General features: G+C 44.6%; 2 protein-coding genes across 3 annotated transcripts; both read left to right on the top strand.

Annotated features, from left to right (window-relative positions):
• Nucleotides 1-6,459: 6,459 nt before the first annotated feature.
• On the top strand, nucleotides 6,460-11,118 carry LOC136493990 (GTP cyclohydrolase 1-like). Of its 2 annotated transcripts, none has more exons than XM_066490120.1 (3): nucleotides 6,460-6,651; nucleotides 6,778-7,023; nucleotides 9,527-11,118. In XM_066490120.1, coding segments are annotated over exons 1-3 (1,431 nt in total). In that variant the 5' UTR covers nucleotides 6,460-6,650; the 3' UTR covers nucleotides 10,711-11,118. The 2 variants fall into 2 exon arrangements, with proteins under 2 accessions (XP_066346217.1, XP_066346218.1); XM_066490121.1 differs by having other exon boundaries at nucleotides 6,765-7,023.
• Nucleotides 11,119-12,190: 1,072 nt separating this feature from the next.
• Nucleotides 12,191-13,940, top strand: LOC136493989 (flavanone 3-dioxygenase 1-like). Its single transcript, XM_066490119.1, has 3 exons — nucleotides 12,191-12,690; nucleotides 12,793-13,221; nucleotides 13,316-13,940. The coding sequence occupies exons 1-3, from the start codon at nucleotides 12,310-12,312 to the stop codon at nucleotides 13,649-13,651; spliced, it is 1,146 nt and encodes a 381-aa protein (XP_066346216.1). The 5' UTR covers nucleotides 12,191-12,309; the 3' UTR covers nucleotides 13,652-13,940.
• The last annotated feature ends 5,719 nt before the right edge of the window (nucleotides 13,941-19,659 follow it).

Raw genomic sequence — 19,659 nt, 5'->3', positions numbered from 1 at the left:
CGTATTCCCCTATTCGTATCAGCTCTTTTGCTCGACACGACGTCTTCTAATCTCTCTGTACTCGTCAGCCGATATTTGCATCTTGGGATTGACTGTTCTAGCTTCTTTTGATTTGGTTGATATTAGGATCTTAGTTTTTTCTTTAAATAACCCAACATCAACCATGTTTTGATCTCCTGGGAAAGGATTATCATCAACTTTTATTTTCTAAGGCGTATCAAATTTAAGCCTCCCCTGCTGAATAGCCCTCTGTATATGCTACCGAAAAATTCTGTATTCATTAGTGGAATAAGAAATGGCATTATAGAACTTGCAGAACTTCTTATTCTTCAACTGATTAGGGGCAACATGACATGACCATTGGACAACTTGATCTACCCTTTCTCAAGCAAGAAATCGAAGAGTTTGTCTGATTTGGTGACATCAAAGTCATAGCTCTTATCAACTCCTCTTTCCCAAGGATTTGGCACCATCACTATCTTTTTACCCTAATTCCATTCAGCCGCAGCAACCTCTTCTTCTTCATCTTCATAGTTGTCATTGACTGAGTATGGATCATAAGCTTCGACTACTGTGGTACTTTTCTAGAACTAGGTATCTCTATGCATACTCTGGAATTGGCTATTGAGCACTGCTACTCGTTGAGCCAATTGACCCAAGTTGTCAAATTCTTGTCCCAGCAGCTTTTCTTTCCACATTGGCAACATTCCTTGAACAGCTAAAGCAGCTAATTGATCATTGGCCAAGTTTAAGAAGAAGCATAAGTTCTTGGTTTCTCGAAACCTATGCAGAAATTCAGTACCCGATTCATTAGTCTTTTGTCTTATAGTTGTCAGATCGGTAATCTTCTTTTCTCCAGTTCTAGTGTAAAAATATGTATGAAACTTCTTCTCCAGGTCAGCCCAATTAGTAATGGAATTGACTCGCAATGATGAAAACCAAGTGAAGGTTGGCCCTAATAAGGACAGAGAGAAGAAACAAACTCGATGGGCATCCTCAACTGACGCTTCGCCCAATTGTGTAAGACACCGACTAATATGTTCTATCATGCTTGTACTATCTTGGCTAGTGAACTTAGCAAATTCTAGGAGTCTATAATTTGTAGGAAGAGCGACCAAATTATACTATTCTGGATATGAGAGTTTGTATAGAAAGGTCAGCCCTTTTGGCTTCAGACCGAACTGATTTTTTTATCATCTCGGTCACCCTTAGCAATAATTCATCAGCCTGCAGATTTGGATTCCTCTGCACCTGCTGACTCATCTGTGGATTGAAATCCCGCGTGCCTTGATATCCTGGATTTGATATCATGTGGATGGTGTTATAATCTGTGCCATAGTGATACCCTTGTGGAATTTTAATCTACATGGTCCTTTGCTGGCTTGCTGCTTAAAGTCTCTAATTGTAGACATAAGGATCTATATTCCTATGGATCCTTTGAATTGATGGTGCTATTTTTTGAGCCAACGACGGTATGTGGCCTGATGTGCCAAAATTGATCACCTAGTTTTGACTTTGCCCCACCAGTTGTTGCACATGCTGTACTGACAGTCCAGGATTATACTGTGCCTAATTCGCAGTAGTTCCTTGAGTTTGTTTAGATGAACCCTGAACTATCTAGACATCACCACTACCAGCTGGTGCTGCTTCCTGATGGCTGGTACTGACTTGATTAGTCCCTTGGGTCGATGGATCTAGAATGTTGTAATAAGTCGGTCCGCCTTGACCAACTGGAAATCCATGAATCGCCTCTCTCATGGCGTTGTGGAATATGTCTATGAAAGCTTCATTATGGCTTGATATGGCATCATGAATAGATTTGTTTACAACTTCCTTAAAGAAACACATGTCTTCAGCTTCAGTTGTGTCTGTCTGCCCGTGTAATAGAACTCTTGGTAGTGGAAATTTTTGAATAATTGTGTTGTCACGTGTTTTGGTGTAGGACAACAAACATTTATTCTGAAACTCTTCTATAGCTTTGCTGATGATACCCTTATCCCCATCAGGTAGATCTTCATAATGTAGCATAAGGATGTCGTTGTTGTTGTGAACCGGCATGACGATTGTGGGGTCCCACCAGGCATGCCAGAAACATGTGTCGACATAGAATTTTCGTTCCGTACCGAGGACACACGCAACAAGCTAGAAGGGTCTGCTCGATGGACCTGTAGATCCACCTAGCTTCAGTGCAGAGATGGTTGATCCTGCACACTCCTCCCGAGATGTGCTAGTCAATTTGACCCTGTAATTAACACGGAGGGAAAGTTCATCAGTAATTATGGACGGAACTTGCCGGTGTTGCTAGACAATTCCGAATATGCGGCTCTGAGAGCCGATATGAGAGGAGATCGACTAAATAGCCAATTCCAGCATATTCATGAGAATAAATCGGTTAAAGCTCATTGGGTTGTATAGGAAGAATCGGTTATCATTCAAGATAAATGTCGTTATTTGAGCAGATATTAATCAATGGCAATAAGATGTTAACAATGATTGGGTTATGCTGAGTCAATGATTATAAGCAACCGAACTCCTTTTATATAAAGAAACAATTCAATATCATTTAACCGTTTAATAAAGATAGATCTAATGAACATGTTAGATCTCATCTATCACTATGACCAATGGGGCATGAGACAGAATCATACATGCCATAGAAATAACAATAGACTCGACGACCCTAATTCATTACTAATATCAGTTGGGCATGGGGCAGAATCATGCAGGCCATAATACAATAATAAGATCATGGGGCTAACATATCTTTCAACCTATCTTTACTTCAATGGTCTCGTGATGCGAACTATTCATGAAAGCACTCAATATCGGCTAAAACAGCCGATTCAGGCATAGCGCACAGTTAAAGTCATGCCTTATCAGGAATAGATTTATTAAATAATAACGATCCCCACTCCATGGTGCTAACAGTGGGGTGTGAGGCAGAATCACACAGGCCATGATAACGGGCCATAGAACGGTTCTCGCTAGCCAATAAATCTACTCAAGACGTAACATGCTTTAACCGCACGCTATGCACGATCAAGATTGAAGTAAAACAACCGATAAAACGTAACTCATCGTTTAAGGTATATATTAGATTAGTTTTAGATTAATAAACGATGGGCTAAACAAGATATAAGGCTGATCTAGATCAATCTCAATCGGGCAGAGTGATATTGCTGTAATTAGATAAATAATAAAAGCAATAAGCAATATCGGTAACTTAATAAATCTACCAAAGACTGCCACTCTAAGGTAGAGCCAATAACTTGACCTTGATCTAGTTCATGTAGTGGGGGTCGACCGGATCGATGCAGCCATACTTGAACTAGACAAGAATCGATAACTAACTTATACCAGAGTCGCAGTGGAGGTCGACCGGATCGATGCAGCCATACGAACAGAGGTATAAGCCATGACGGTACTTACAACAAGCAGTGGAGGTCGACCGGATCGATGCAGCCATACTTGCTGAAGAACTCACCGAGATCTACTCTACTCCTACTCCTAAGGGGTGGCCAGAGCCGAAAAAGTAAATAACTTGTGTATTGGATTGATTGTTGTTTTTTACAATAGCCGGAGTTTGATATTTATACCCGGGATCAAAACATGAATCCTACTCGAGCACGATTTGTTACAATCTTTGGCATAAACGAAAACATTCCTAATTTAAGATAACTTGGACTCTAATATTTCCCTTCTTGCAGAGTCCAATATATATGGTTTCCTAGCGCCAACCGTAGTTCATCATCGCTATCCGCTGACGTCATCCCAAGAGATCCGATTCCAGAGTCGTATCTGAATCGGCTGACATCGATCCTCATTCAATCGATTCCTTGATTGGCACAATCTTGGAAGCCTACGAGTTCCCGCGTTCTTTTCCCAAATTTTGGTGTAAACACATGCCCCCTAATTTTGGGATAAATTGGTTTTATGTCAAAATTCTAGCTTATTGGTTTATCACGTCGTAACCGCTCTGTCCCGAGATATACGCATAACTCCTGACTTCCCGGCCCGAGTCTTATACAACATCCCAATAGTACTTCTTTCAACGCACTCGACCTTTTTGCTTTCTCCTCTTTTCTTGAGCCAACTCCAATAGCCGACGCTGTTATCACCAAGGCCTCAAACCCTAGCAAGTCCGCCGTTCCATCGAGTCGTCAATTCAAGCTATTTTCGTCAGATTTGAACCTGTTCTGACCGTAATGGCGACCAACGACCACGTTCTTGAGGTATATTTTCAAGTTTCCCCTCTCCAAGCATCGGCCGTTACCTTGTATTTCTTCTCTTCTTGAATTTATTTTATCCGATTTCTAGGAAATGAGGAACGAGATCTTGATTCCATCAGCTACCATCCCTAATGTTTATTTTTTCGAGCCTATGGGTGATCCTGATCCATCTGATTTTATCCGTCAAGAAACCAACCAGATCCTATTTAAACAGTCTGTAGTGGATTCATCTTCCTGGAACAAAACTCCCTTCAGAAACTGGCCTAAAGCGCCTAAGGGATGGAGAGATTGGTTTCATAGAGTATCTACGAAAAAGAGCGGAGACTGGGAGCTTTATGATATGAACCAGTGCTTGACACTTTCGTTGTCCGAAATGGAGAGGAATGATTCACTCTTGATCTTTGCCTCTTATTTTTTGGTCTAATGCTCTAAATGTTTTTATTTTTGGCCATGGCCCAATGACCACCACTCTGGCCGATGTGTATATGTTGACCGGCCTTAAAATTACCGGATCAGTGCAACCCTATGAGTAATTGAATGCCGGCTCCAAAAGATTGGCCAAGATAACAGACTGCACCGGATGGGCAAGTTATATTCTGAATCATGTCGGAGACGAATCATCTGTCAGCGAACGAGAATATGTGGTTTTTCTAAATATGTGGTTGGAGAGATTCATCTTTTGTGGGTCGTCTTGTGGTCCGACTTATAATCACAAACTCATGGCGGAGCACCTAGCATTAGGCAAGGACATCCCTCTTAGAAAATATCTACTAGGAGCTGCTTTTCATCTGATGTACCAGGTGGCTGCCCAATTACTGAAGAACGAACCAATGCAGACTATTAGCGGCCCTTGATGGCTGATACAATTGTGGCTTAATTTGTACATGCACAAGATTGTAAGGCCTGATCTCAGAGACCTGAGCTTTCCTTCTTTCTAATTTTGATGAGGAATATAGAGGCGAAGAATGAAGAACTCAATAGTGTCGAGCTATGGCGAGGCTGCATCGGCCATAATAATTGACTTCGATGTTGGCCACCTCTTCAAAAAGTTTTACAGAGGGTTTGATACGCCCATCTTGACTTGGCTACCTTATAATGGGGATGATGAACTGACTTTTCCATTCAAATTCCGATTTGAATCCAGCTGTTCGGATGAGACAGCGGCTACGATCTTCAATTCCTTTATTAAGCCATGTGTTTTCCCAGCCGAATTTCGTCATGGTCGTGGCAAAATGGTTAAAGGTTCCTCCATCCCAGGCAATCTTTGGCATAAACGAAAACATTCCTAAGTTAAAATAACTTGGACTCTAATCTTTCCCTTCTTATAGAGTCCGATATATATAGTTTTCTGGCGCCAACCGTAGTTCATCATCGCTATCCGCTGACGTCATCCTAAGAGATCCAATTCCAGAGTCGTTTCTGAATCGGCTGACATCGATCCTCATTCAACCGATTCCTTGATTGACAGAATCTTGGAAGCCTACGATTTCCCGTGTTCTTTTCCCAAATTTTGGTGTAAACAATAGGTTGTCACGTAGATATTTTTTATAACACGGCAGCGTATCTAAGAAGAGAGAGCAGAAATGAGGATGAAACTCTCTTGTCACGATTACTAACTCTCTATCATTCATTATTAAATGTGTATGAAACTATAAAATAAAACTTCATATTGAGACCGGGTGTTTTATCTAAATTTTATTTTATTTTATATGACATGGAAGTCTTAAAAAATACCGTAACCTTAGCTAAATTATTGGTTAAAGAATTTTAAATTTAGAATCGTGATACGCATATCGTTTTCCCTTTTTTTAATCGATCCGCATGGCGTTTGACTGATCCAAACACGGCAAGAATACAAAGGGAGTGAACCGGAAGTTCAGCGGAGGCCGCCGCGTACCACGGCACCGCCGCCCTCATGTCAGCCGATGACACCAGACGACCTGCCACTGCCAGCCGCCGGAGAGCAAAGCCACCCGGCACTCGCGGTCGCGAGTCACCACGCGACCCATGGGACAGCGACCCGGTGCTCCCATGCTACTCTCGCTGCCGCTGGACCCCGCGACTCAGAAAATGTGGCCACGCGTAGCACGTGCTGGGACCCTCTCCCTCGTGCGTCCCAGGAGAGGGGACTGACTGCGGGGCCCGGTTCCCTCGTCTGGTGGGCCCACATTTCCCGTTATAAATCCGCGCGGCGCTCTCCGTATTTGGGCACCAACACAAAATCTCGGACTTGGCCCATTCCACGACCCAGAGGCCGAAAGTCCAAAAAAGGCGCTGAAAGAGTGAAAGGGAGGGGGCGTCGGCGACGCGAGGCGATCCCGATCCTGATCCAACACACATCTCGAGGAGGGTCCCGGACGCCGTCCAGCGTCCACCCGCTCCCGCACCCCACCGGCCCACCCCATCGCTTCGTCGCTACGCAGTTCGGTCCACCTATCGATCCCTCCTCATCGCCTTTTATTTTATTATTCTTTGGTTTTCATTTTCCCCTTCGTCGCTGCTATATTTCGCGGCCGCCTCCGGTCCTAATAATAGTCGCCGCGGGCAGTGGATCCCGCCACCGCCACCGGCATGGGAGCGCTCGAGGAGGCCTACCTCGCGGGCGCCGCGTGCGCGTGCGAGGAGGAGGAAAGCGACGACCTCGGCCTGCTCGCAGGGGACGCCGCGGCGGCGGGCGACGCCATCGAGCCGGCGGTGCGCGCGCTGCTGCTGGGGCTCGGCGAGGACGACCGCCGCGAGGGCCTGCGCCGGACGCCCAAGCGCGTCGCCAAGGCCTTCCGCGACGGCACCCGAGGTACGGCGGACCCACCGCTTCCCCCCTCTCCGTTTTCCCGCTCCCCTGACTTCGTGGATCCGTCGGTAACAATCGTCCTTGTGCTTTGTGTGGAAAGTGGCGCCCTCCCTGATACGTGGTTGTCCTGCCGTCGTGGAGCGGTGCTCTTCAGCGTACACCACGCTAGAGAGCCTAGTGGAGAAGAGAATAACACCGCCGTGAGGCATTTGAACACGTATAGTTTTGTTCGGATCTCACGACGAGGGGTGCTTGATGCTTGCGCTGAACCTTGGGATTATTCCCTGGCAAATTCCATCGTGGGAGTTAGCAGAGTCCGACCTAAACTGAGTGCAGTTTGGTGCGGGCGGTCGTTGGCATCTGTCGTAGTCGGTCGTGCTGGTAAGGCTTCCCTAGTCGACTACTTAGATTGCTCACGTCGCCACGCGTTCGGTTCACGCGAGTACATAGAAGACCTGGGTTGGTGGCTGTTTCACTGTTATTACTACGATGAGCTTGTGTTTACTGTCCAGTGTGAGAGACTGCCAATCTTATCAGTGTCCTCTGGTTTCTAGTCCAGCTTATCTCAAGCTATATCATTAGGGAATTTCATAGTTAACCGTTATAAAAAAAAGGCAGACCCAGTGCCAGAGGCTCCCACACGAGTGGGGTCTGGGGAAGGGAAAAACCGAGGCAAGCCTTCCCCCGCAAAATCTGTGGAGAGGCTGATTAACCGTTATGGCTGTGGTTTATTTGTGCTTTTTGTTAGAAGCTACAATACACTAAAGGGCTTTTGTAATTAAGATTTAGGATAGTGATGTGTGGAGACTTCACTTGCCACTAAATAGTGGTTGACTATTTATTGTGTCCTTCACTGACGACTTCATACATGTTAAATCTCAACATAAGCCACTAGCTCGTCCACTTCCATGGCCATTTCCCCTCTACTTCTAAAGAAGATCAGCACTTCTGAGTTCTGACACAAATTACTAATGTGATTTAATTGCATTGCTTTGTTGCTGTAATTTTTAGTTTTACCATCACTAGGTACTGTCCCTTTATCTCTCTTCAGTTTCACTACTTTAAGCAGCTACTGATTATTAGAGATTTTTGTCAGTTGAATTTTTTTTCCTAGTTAACGTAGTCTTTTTTAAGGCAACTTGCACTTCTTCAGGCATTTTCTTCATCAATCTCCCTTACACTAACTTTTTTATTATTATCATTTTATAAGAGCATTCTTGATTTAAAATGAACCTAGACATCTAGTTGTTTATGGTATTATATTTTTCCTTATTCATGAACTCGGAAGGGTTTTGGAATTAATGACTACCTGGGAATGGGCAAAACATCGATAAATTCGGTTATTGAATGATCTTTAATTGAGATAGAGGTCTGGTGTGTTTAAAATTGATCTTCTATTTTGTTCAAATTTTTTAAGTATTTGAAAATCATTTTTCTCTACAGGCGAAAAATTAAGAGTTACCTGTAGTCTGTGGAAGTATTTGAAAGAACCACTTTCTGCTTTTTTCTTTTCTTTGATGTCAACATGAGACTTTTTACTTGTCATGTTCTTTTCTAGTCCTGTATTATTAATGGCCATTGGCAGCTATATTACACTTGACTTTGGTATTTTGGTTACTGTTTGTTTCTTTCGAAATAAGTACTGCCTTTTGTATTCAATTATAAAAATGTGGACCTGCTAAGAGCTTAACTCCTCTGGGGAAGGGTGCTAAGAGCTTAACTCCTCTCCCAGTATAAATTGCAACTTTGAGCGAACAAGCCAAGGTTAGGTCAGTGAGCCGCTGCCTCTTCTCCAAAGCTGAAAACTGCTGGAAGTTTGACATATTCAAGCTTTTTAATTTACTATACTTCTGCTGTAGGCTTTAGCTGCTAAGAAGCTCTGTCTCTCTGGTACTATAAAATTACAGATTGAATGGTATTGAACAATTTGATTAACCACAAATTATTTCCCTTTTGAGCTGATAGATCCTGCCTTTGTTTGGGCAATAAATCTTTCTTCTGTGCTTTAAGATTCTTCACATGGGAGTAATTGGCAGTCTTCTGAAAATGATAAAGTACATTATGTTTTGAATTCCTGACATGAACCACAACATTCATGTTCTAGTAAAAAAAAGCCATGTGAAATCTGGATAATCTCTTCCCATGCAAGTCATGTGTAGTAGAGGTTGTCACGGTGTTCTTATTCAAGGACCAGAACTGTTTATACCACCAGGGGCGAAGCCATGTTGGGTTACTGTGGTGCACTGGCACCAGGGTGTACCAAAATTTATTAGTAAATCGACAATACTCACCATGTAATATGAAAAAATTTGATATGTTGCTTGAGTGGTGCAATTCTGATGATAGCTTTGCAAAGAGTGACATCTGTGCGGATGTGTTTCCTGTTTTCTTTTCTTTTTTTGCACAACCTTTTGTTTTCATGAAGATGTTTGGGTTATTATTCATCATCTCTACTTTTCTTTCAATTGCTTCCTGATCTGTATTTAACATATATCTAAATCTACAGGTTACAGGCAAAAAGTAAAGGACATTGTGCAGGGTGCTCTGTTTCCAGAGGTTGGTGTGGACAAAAGGACTGGGTCTGCTGGTGGAACTGGCGGGCAAGTAGTTGTTCGAGATATTGAACTTTTCTCATACTGTGAATCATGCTTGCTTCCATTCAGCATACAGTGCCATGTTGGGTATGTTCCCTCAGGTGGAAGGGTTGTTGGGTTAAGCAAGCTTTCCAGAGTATCTGATGTCTTTGCCAAGAGATTGCAAAACCCTCAAAGACTAGCTAATGAAGTCTGTGGTGCACTGCATGCTAGCATTCAACCTGCTGGTGTGGCTGTTGCTCTGCAGTGCTGGCACATTCCTTTGCCAGAAAACCTGGAATGCAAAACTTTGCAAGGCTGGATTAGAACTTCACATTCATCTCGGTCTGGAGTTTTTGAGGGTGAAAGCAGCACTTTCTGGAGTGACTTCCTGGCTCTTCTTAAGCTTAGGGGCATAGACATGGAGGCTGAGGACGATTCTGTCTCTATTCCTTGGTGCCCCTTAAGGTCTCATGAGGTTCCACTCTCTAATGGGCTCTGCAAGAAAAGATCAACTAACGGCATGGTTTCTGCAGTAACCTCAATGCTCTTATCACTTGGAGAGGACCCCCTCAGGAAAGAGCTTTTAGGCACTCCTCAGCGTTATGTGCAGTGGCTGATGAAGTTCAGAGCATGTAATCTACTAGATGTGAAGCTGAATGGCTTTACACTTAGTAATGTTAGCTTATATGATAGGACAGGTGGAGGCACAGCTGATCATGGAGCAATCCGATCTGAGCTGCATTTGCCATTTTGTGCTCAATGTGAGCACCATCTTCTGCCCTTCTATGGAGTAGTTCACATTGGGTACTTTGACAATGGAAGCAGAGAAGGCATTGATCGGTCACATTTTCAGGCATTGGTTCATTTCTATGGGTGCAAGCTTCAGGTTCAAGAAAGGATGACAAGGCAGATAGCTGAAGCGGTTTATTCGGTTTCACACAATGGGGCCATGGTCGTTGTTGAGGCCAACCACATTTGCATGATCTCAAGGGGGATAGAGAAAATAAGGAGTAACACGGCAACAATTGCAGTTTTGGGCCAGTTTTTGACCGACCCTTCTGCCAATGCATGCTTCTTACAGAATGTTTTAGATACAGCTGGTTCTGCGATATGAATCGTATCGCTAGCAGAGAAAAAATTGTGTTTGGGAGTTACTATTCAGCGATGGCAATGTCTGCCAGTCCACTGGCCTAGCATGATTACCACTGATAATGTCCGTTGCTCTTCTCAGGTGCAAATTTGTCACCTGGAAGACTGTACCGAGGATGTCACAAGAAAGCACCAACAGGGTTTTGCTTCTCTCGTGTTGTACCATGCCACTTGTACGGCACTTCAAATAAAAAAAAATAGTAATAGTTACAACCGTGCCAGAAAGGGTATAGTTATTCTTACGTCTAGATTGTTTTTGAATTGTCATTTGTTGTTGAAATTTTAGTGGAGATCACTCCGGCTATTGTTGTACTGTTGAATTGATACTGCACGCCTGCGCTGATCGAGATCAGTAAAGAAAATTACTCAGATATACTATGTGTTCCATTGGCCAACGGAATGTCATACGTTCTTGTAAATTAGGCGATACCATTCCAGCTTCTGTTTTGGGTTGAATCAGCTTACAGTGTCCACCAAGTTAGTCGGGACAAAGCGGACTTGCTCGACGTCTTTCGATGGATCACGACTTGTCATATGCTCTTGTCATCCCAATTTTATGTCATGGTGTTGGAATTGGAACCTGATTCTGGATGTACCCCCAAAAAATGAAATAATAAAAGAGACATGGTTCTGGATCTGATCTCTACGTGCTGGTAGCGCCACCGGAAAACACGATTCCAACGCCACGAGCTTTCTAGAGTCGGCCGCGCCATGCTCACCTGACTACCTCGGCACTGTACCTGACGGCCCTGGCCAATTTGTTTCTGCTGACCGGCTGGTGGGGGATCACGCGACTTGGGCCTGGGCTGCCCCCGCTCACCAACCCTTCAAAGCACCCGCGCCGCAGGACACCTAACCGTCTGCCCCCGGGCCCTGCGAGCACCGCGCAAGGTCAGAGCCGCGCAACCTATCATGCATTGCGTGCGACCGACCACAACGTCTTCATTCTCCGCTAACAGAACACGAGGCGGCGTGGAACGGTAGCTGCACGAGGCTGAGAGTTAGCCAGCACACTTGCCATACTACAAATAGCAAGGATATAATTAACTAGTACTCACTCCGTACTAAAAAAATAAAATTATTTTAGACAATGATACGGTCTCCAAAATATAACTTTAAATTCTTATTTTTATAAAAAATATTTATCGAAAAGTGATATATATATATTTTTATGAAAGTACTTTTAAGATAAATCTATTCGTATGGTTTTTCACATTTCTAAACTTAACAACTTAAAAGTTATTTATAATTTATATTTCTAATGTTTTATCTAAATCTTCTCTAAAACGACTTGAGTACTCGATTCTTAAACAAAAACAAACAAAATCTGGCAGTACACTGTTACTGCACAGTGGAACAGTGGATGTGCAACAGTCGCGTGGACCTCCTCCTCGGCTAGCTAGCGTTCCACCCCATGGCCGCTATATAACGCTAACGCCGCCCAGGCCGTGGTAAACAGCAGCAGCGGTAAACGGCAGCGTGTCCCGGAGCATCACGACCCCAGAGGCGGCGGCGGCGCGTTCGTCTCGACGAGAGGAGGAGGACGCAGACGCAGAGCAGGCACATGGCCGCAGTGAGCAGCAGCGCGGTGCCGTTCCTCCCGACGGCGGCGGCGGGGGAGTCGACGCTGCGCGCGTCGTTCGTGCGCGCGGAGGACGAGCGCCCCAAGGTGCCGCACGACCGCTTCAGCGACGAGGTGCCGGTGGTGTCTCTCGCGGGCATCGACGACGGGGGCGCACGGCGGGCCGAGATCCGCGCGCGCGTGGCCGCCGCCTGCGAGGACTGGGGCATCTTCCAGGTGGTGGACCACGGCGTGGACGCCGCGCTCGTGGCCGACATGGCGCGCCTCGCGCGCGACTTCTTCGCGCTCCCGCCCGAGGACAAGCTCCGCTTCGACATGTCCGGCGGCAAGAAGGGCGGCTTCATCGTCTCCAGCCACCTCCAGGTAAGCGTGGCCGGCAGATGGATGGATGCGTGTACGTGGCTGTTCTTATATATATAAATAAAATAGACGAGCACAATGCAACACACACGTGTGGTTTTGCAGGGGGAGGCGGTGCAGGACTGGCGTGAGATCGTGACCTACTTCTCGTACCCGGTGAAGGCGCGCGACTACTCGCGGTGGCCGGACAAGCCGGCGGCGTGGCGGGCGGTGGTGGAGCGGTACAGCGAGCAGCTGATGGGCCTGGCGTGCAACCTCCTGGGCGTGCTTTCCGAGGCGATGGGCCTGGAGACGGACGCGCTGGCCAAGGCCTCCGTGGACATGGACCAGAAGGTGGTAGTCAACTTCTACCCCAAGTGCCCGCAGCCGGACCTCACGCTGGGTCTCAAACGCCACACCGACCCCGGCACCATCACGCTGCTGCTGCAGGACCTCGTCGGCGGCCTCCAGGCCACGCGCGACGGCGGCCGGACCTGGATCACCGTGCAGCCCGTCGAGGGCGCCTTCGTCGTCAACCTCGGCGACCACGGCCACGTGAGTAGTCTCCGTTCGTTCGTTCGTCCGTTTGCGGCCATGTGTGATGGACTGCTAGCTGGCGCTTACACATATATATGACGAACGTGTGCAGCTCCTGAGCAATGGCAGGTTCAAGAACGCGGATCACCAGGCGGTGGTGAACTCAGAGTGCAGCCGCCTGTCCATTGCCACGTTCCATAACCCGGCGCCTGACGCGACGGTGTACCCGCTGGCCGTGCGGGACGGGGAGGCGCCCATACTTGAGGAGCCCATCACCTTCGCCGAGATGTACCGCCGCAAGATGGCGCGCGACATTGAGCTTGCCAAGCTCAAGAAGCAGGCCAAGGCCGAGAAGCAGCTGCAGAAGAGTGCCAAGGAGTTCGCCGCGCCGAATGCCAAGGAGTTCACCGTGCCGAACGCCAAGCCTCTTGACGACATTCTTGCCTGATAAGGCGACGTACTGCTCCATTGATCTATGGTTTATATCGTCGCGTGTGATTTCATTTATAATTAAGAACATAGCAATATACGAGCGTGTGACAATTAAGTTAAGCGCTATGAAATAATGTGTGGAAAACTGGAAACTGAAATTAAGGCAGCGCTGTGTGCCTGTGAGACGACTATGCATTTCTTTCTTTTTCTTTGGAAATGTATTTCATGTATTAATTCTCAGATCTGCCGTTCCAGATACATGGACGGATGACCCATGTAAAATCTTTGTTTTTAAATACACGAGAGCTATATATATATATATATATATATATATATATATATATATATATATATATATATATATATCTTTATCTTTGTATTAAGATAGAAAAGAAAGACTTCCTCACCGTGCCGTGCCGTGGCACTCAGGGGGTGTTTGGTTCTTACAGGAAAATTTTAGTCCCTGTCCCATCGGATGTTTGGACACATGCATGAAGTATTAAATATAGACGAAAAAATAACTGATTGCACAGATTGTGGCTAATTTGTGAGACGAATTTTTTAAGCCTAATTAGTCCATGATTTGACAATGTTGTGCTACAGTAAATATGTGCTAATGGCGGATTAATCAAGCTTAATAAATTTGTCTCATAAATTAGTCTCTATCTGTGTAATTAGTTTTATAATTAACTCATATTTAGTTTTCCTAAATAGCATCCGAACGTCCGATGTGACATGGACTAAAATTTAGTCCAGGAAACCAAACACCCCCTCAGTATGCGTGAAATCTGACATAATCTCTAGTGGTACAGCAATATCATAGTGTGTCTGAAAATAAGACAGTCTTATCATAGTGAAATCTGACATGCGTGCGTGAAGAAGATAAGACAATCTTGTTTGATCGGGCAAGAAAACGTGCATCTGAAAATAAGAAGAGATTTTGATTTAGTAAATACTCCAGCAGAATAGATCGTCCGAGACAGGGGTATGGCGCCTTTGAAATTTGGTGGGAGTAGCGTCTTGTTTGTTTGGGCTTGTTTGGCTGATAAGCCGTAGCTGAAAATACGGTTGGCTGATTTAGTGTGAGAGAAAAGTACTGTTCGTTGGCTGAAAAAGTACGACTTATAAGCCAAACAAGCCCAAACGAAAATGGCGTAGATTATTTGGGCTTGGCTCATAACTAGTCTAGCAATTAATCAAAGAATTCCAAAGGCGTACAATAAATGCTAAGTAAGAGTGGGATTAGTATCACATAGTACACTCACCAAAATGGTGCTCAACTTAAATAAGAAGCCTGTGTCCTCCTATAGACAACTTGAGAAGGAGAGTTGGTGGGGGCCACACGCGTGTGCCGCCATGCCAAGCCAAGTTGTGTTGCGCCCACGTCCACAGTTGGACGTCCTTTTGGACCTTAGCACAATGGTCACATGGTCCAGACAATGGATAAATTGGTGGATGTAGAAAGGCAAATGGGTAAAACGTGTGAGCTAGGCACTGGCAGCAGGTCAGGCACGTATTTATGCTTTTGCTCCTCCTAGAACCCATCTAGGTTCATTCCGTCCTCAGTCATGAACCTACTTAAAGGCAGCGCCCCTTCTCTAGGACAACCATGACTTCGTCTGTGTTTATTTTCTTTGATAAAAGTTTAGCCCTGTCATGTCGAATTTGGATACCAATTAGGAGTATTAAACATAGGCTAATTACAAAACTAATTACACAGATTGAGGCTAATTTGCGAGACGAATCTATTAAGCCTAATTAGTCCATAATTTGACAATGTGGTGCTACAGTAAACATTTTCGAATTATGGATTAATTAGGCTTAATAGATTTATCTCGCTAATTAGTCTACTCCTGTGCAATTAATTTTATAATTAGCTCATGTTTAGTCCTCCTAGTTAGCAGCCGAATGTCTGATGTGACACGACTAAACTTTAGCCCCTGGATCCAGACACAACTGTCTTCCTTCTCACTCCACTGTGTTCTTGAGATTGAAGATGTTGTTTGCAATCTCTGGTCCGAGCTCCTTGCGCGGCTTAGGCGAGTAGGCCTCCGAAGCTCCGTCCGCCTATGTACCTGCACGGGTAGACGGATGATCAAGTTTTTGGGAAGCATATCCGTGTGACTGCTCTTCCTCTATTCAAGCAATTTTGACTTCGATCTAACAGCTGTGGGCTTCACCGAGCAATTGACTACTTCCCAGCGACCGCTTGAGGGACTGCATGCAAGAACTAGCAAGCACAGTGACCTAACGAAAGGTCCTAAATGGCTAGAGGTGGGTGAATAGCCTATAAAAATTTATACAAATACACTAGTGCAAGAGGTTAGTACACTAAATGGCAAAATGTAATTTTGCTCTAGCTCTCCGAGGGTTACAAGCCACCTATTCAACAATTCTAGTTGCTATGATCACTAGGCACAAACAATGGCTATGTCACTACTCACTAAGAGCTCTCAACAAGTCTATACTAAAGAGCTCCACTAGGTGATACTAAACTAGCAAGCAAGCCAAGCTCTTAAAACTAATTACACTAAAGAGCTTGACAACTAGTTTGCAAGGAATATAAAAGAGTGAGTATGGTGATTATACCATCGTGTTGAGAAATGAACCAATCACAAGATGAAGACAATCCAATCACCAGGAGAAATCCAATCACACAAGAGACACAAGATTTTTCTTTCAAGGTTCACATGCTTACCGACACGCTAGTCCTCGTTGTGTCGACCAACACTTGGTGGTTCAGCGGATAAGAGGTTTTGCACAAACCTCATCCACACAATTTGACACCGCAAGAACCTACCCACAAGTGAGGTAGCTCAATGACACGAGCAATGTACTAGAGTTTCATTTGGCGCTCCGTCGAGGAAGGCATAAGACCCCTCACAAGCAACCAATTGAGGCCGAAGACAATCACCAACTCCACCCAACGATCCTCCAATCACTGGGCCATCTAGGTATCGGCAAACACCAAGAGTAACAAGCTCACAACCAGCCCAAATCACCCAACTAGTGCCACAAGATGATGCAACTCAATACAATGCACTAGAGGCTCTCCAATCTCACTCAAGATGATGAAATCAAGTGAACAAGTGAGTGGATTGTGTTGCTCAGCTTCCAAAGGGTGTGCATAAGTGTATGAGGTCCTAAGAGAGTGGCCAAGGCTGGTCTCACCATCTATTTATAGCCACACAAGCAAATAGAGCCGTTGTACCTATTGGAGTTGTCTACGCGGGGGCACCAGACACGGCGGTGGCACACCGCCCCTGGGGTGGCGGTGCCCCAACGGTCATGGCCGTTGGTCATCGGACATGGCATGGCGGTGGCACCGACCTAGGGGTGGCAGTGACCATCCCAGCCAAGTCCCCAAAACCGACCCTCTCTAAAAAAATAGGGCGGTGCACCACCGCACCCATGGCGGTGACCATGGTGGTGCCCCCCTTGGTTGCCTCAGTTCTCTACTGAAAAGTGATGGTGGCACTGGACACCCTACGGCGGTGCACAACCATCCTAGTGACGGTGCCCACGGCGGTGGCCGAAGCCAGAATCCCTACTCTCTGGAATAAAACGGCGGTGGCACCGGACAGCCCATGGTGGTGACCAGGCGGTGCACCACCACGCCCATGGCGGTGTACACCGATGTGTCCGGTGACCACCCCAAACCAGCCACTCTCTGCCCTTCTCTGCTAGATCTAGGTGGGCACCACCCTAGGGGTGGCGGTGCCACCAGACAAGGGGTGGCGGTGCCATTCAGGCACCAAACCCCTTCCCCAGGTTGCAAATTCTTTTGTGTTTCGTTCCACGGCAACTTAGAGAAACTTTCCGCAAGCGATGCTAACTCTCAAAGTATTTTCTCAAAATATGTTAGAGCCAAGTTAGCATTTCTCAAAACATTTTCCATAAATATTTTTGCTTGCTCTCCGATGTGCACTAGGCCTAAATGCAATGCATGAAGTCCAACACCTAGTGGCACTAGATGACTGAATTGTCTAGTTAAGAACCCCTCTTAATAGTACGACCATCTATCCTAAATATGATCACACTCTCTATATATCTTGATCACTAAAACAAAAATCCCTAATTATACCTTTGCCTTGATCTCCATAGGGTTTTGTTTTTCTCTTTCTTCTTTTCCAAGTTGAGCACTTGATCATTATCACATGTGGCCATCTCATCATTTCATGTGATCAACTTCACCATTTGAGTGCCACCATGCTCCTCACTTGGATTGCACCAACCTAGCTCATATCATCACTCATGACAAAGGTTAGTGCTTAGGTTTTATCAATTATCCAAAACTAAACTAGGGATTTCAATCTCCCCTTTTTGGTAGTTGATGATAACCTATTTACAAAGATATTTAATAAAATCTTTTTGGATTCACGTTGCTTGCCCAAGCATATTGCCATGTGTAAAGATTATAGACAAGTTTCGTAAACCCAAAATTGGTAGTATTAGCTCCCCCTACATGTGTGCTAAGATTTTGGATTTGAAAGCTTGCACATATGCATGGATTAGAGGTTTAGGAGAGTAATAGCTACCAAATGATGCTAAGGTGTAAAGAATGGATCTTTGAAGCGTGATACCAATCAGAGTTACCAATATACACCATCCTTAGCACCATTAATAACTAGACATTCACAAAAACTAGAAAACCCCATGAGATCAACATTATATGAAAGGGTCTAGTTTTTACATGATAAGCACAAGTCTAGTTACTCTTCCTATGCATGCTAGGTTTCATTTCATCAATCATTTTCTATGATCTAGCATACACCACACAAGCATAGATATAGAATTTTAAACTTGTGTCATGCAAGCAAACATATGTAATGCACATTCAAATGCAACATACAAGTTTATGAGCTTGCTCCCCCTACTTGTGTGCTTTAAATTTTAATTGATCCCCTTATAATGTCATTTCATTTGTTTGCTCCCCCTATCTTTACTATCTTTGTGAATTTCTCTCCCCCTTTGTCAACAATTATCACAAAAGGTGAGCTCAAATTTTAGATAGGTTGAGGTGAAATCATGTGAAGTGAGGATCATTTTCCTAATTTGGTTAAATCTAGATCACTTGCAAAAGATATTTAACTCGGTTTGATCCAAGGGCAAGCTTCTTCACACCTCCAAATAAGAGTTATCATGCACCATGTTGAGTTAAACACTTATAGCTCCTTTTCTAGATTAAACACTAGGTTCACAAGCCCACAAACATGTCATATGCTACCACTAGATTATTTCAAGCATACAAGCAATAGTGGTACCATACAAGCATCAAATTCATTTGATTTTCATGAATGAGCCTAAGATATGTGAGGAATAACTAGATGCACTAAACAAGTCCTTAGCAATAGATGAATGCCATATCAATCAACTTTACCTTACTTTTGCTCGAAGGAGAGGCATGTCATATAATGGGGTGCATCAACACATATTTGAGAAGTCAAGTATGTTCAATTTATTTCTTAGCTTGCAAAACCTCTTCTCATCAAGTGGCTTGGTGAAGATATCGGCAAGTTGATTATTGGTGCCCATACTCTCAATGCAAATATCCCCTTTTTATTGGTGATCTCTTATGAAATGGTGGCGGACATCAATGTGCTTTGTTCTTATATGTTGAACTGGATTGTTGGTGAGCTTGATTGCACTCTTATTGTCACATAGCAATGGCACTTGCTTGAACTTGATTCTAAAATCACTCAAAGTAGCCTTCATCCATAGTAATTGTGCACAATAACTACCGGCCGAAATGTACTCCCCTTCGGTGGTTGAAAGTGCTACACTATTTTACTTCTTTGATGACCAAGACACAAGTGATCTTCCCAATAGTTAACATGTGCCTAATGTGCTCTTTCTCTCAACTTTACATCCTGCATAATCCGAATTGGAATATCCAATAAGCTCAAACCTTGCACCTTTGGGATACTATAATCCAACATTTTGTGTATGCTTTAAGTACCTTAATATTCTCTTTATTGTCTTCAAATGACTCTCTTGGTGAGGCTTGAAATCTAGCACATATGC

The sequence above is a fragment of the Miscanthus floridulus genome, chromosome 11 (genome assembly GCF_019320115.1).
Source record: "Miscanthus floridulus cultivar M001 chromosome 11, ASM1932011v1, whole genome shotgun sequence".
In the NCBI taxonomy this organism is placed as follows: Eukaryota; Viridiplantae; Streptophyta; class Magnoliopsida; order Poales; family Poaceae; genus Miscanthus; species Miscanthus floridulus.
Note: the sequence above shows the minus strand (reverse complement) of the source record. Positions and strands in the feature narration are given on the sequence as shown.

What these genes read in the sequence shown, in the direction of transcription:
- LOC136493989 (XM_066490119.1), top strand. Translation starts at nt 12,310, where the DNA reads ATGGCCGCAGTGAGCAGCAGCGCGGTGCCGTTCCTCCCGACGGCGGCG. An exon ending in TCGTCTCCAGCCACCTCCAG is followed by an intron (nt 12,691 to 12,792) that starts GTAAGCGTGGCC and finishes GTGGTTTTGCAG; the next exon opens with GGGGAGGCGGTGCAGGACTG. An exon ending in ACCTCGGCGACCACGGCCAC is followed by an intron (nt 13,222 to 13,315) that starts GTGAGTAGTCTC and finishes GAACGTGTGCAG; the next exon opens with CTCCTGAGCAATGGCAGGTT.
- LOC136493990 (XM_066490120.1), top strand. An exon ending in CTTCCGCGACGGCACCCGAG is followed by an intron (nt 7,024 to 9,526) that starts GTACGGCGGACC and finishes CTAAATCTACAG; the next exon opens with GTTACAGGCAAAAAGTAAAG.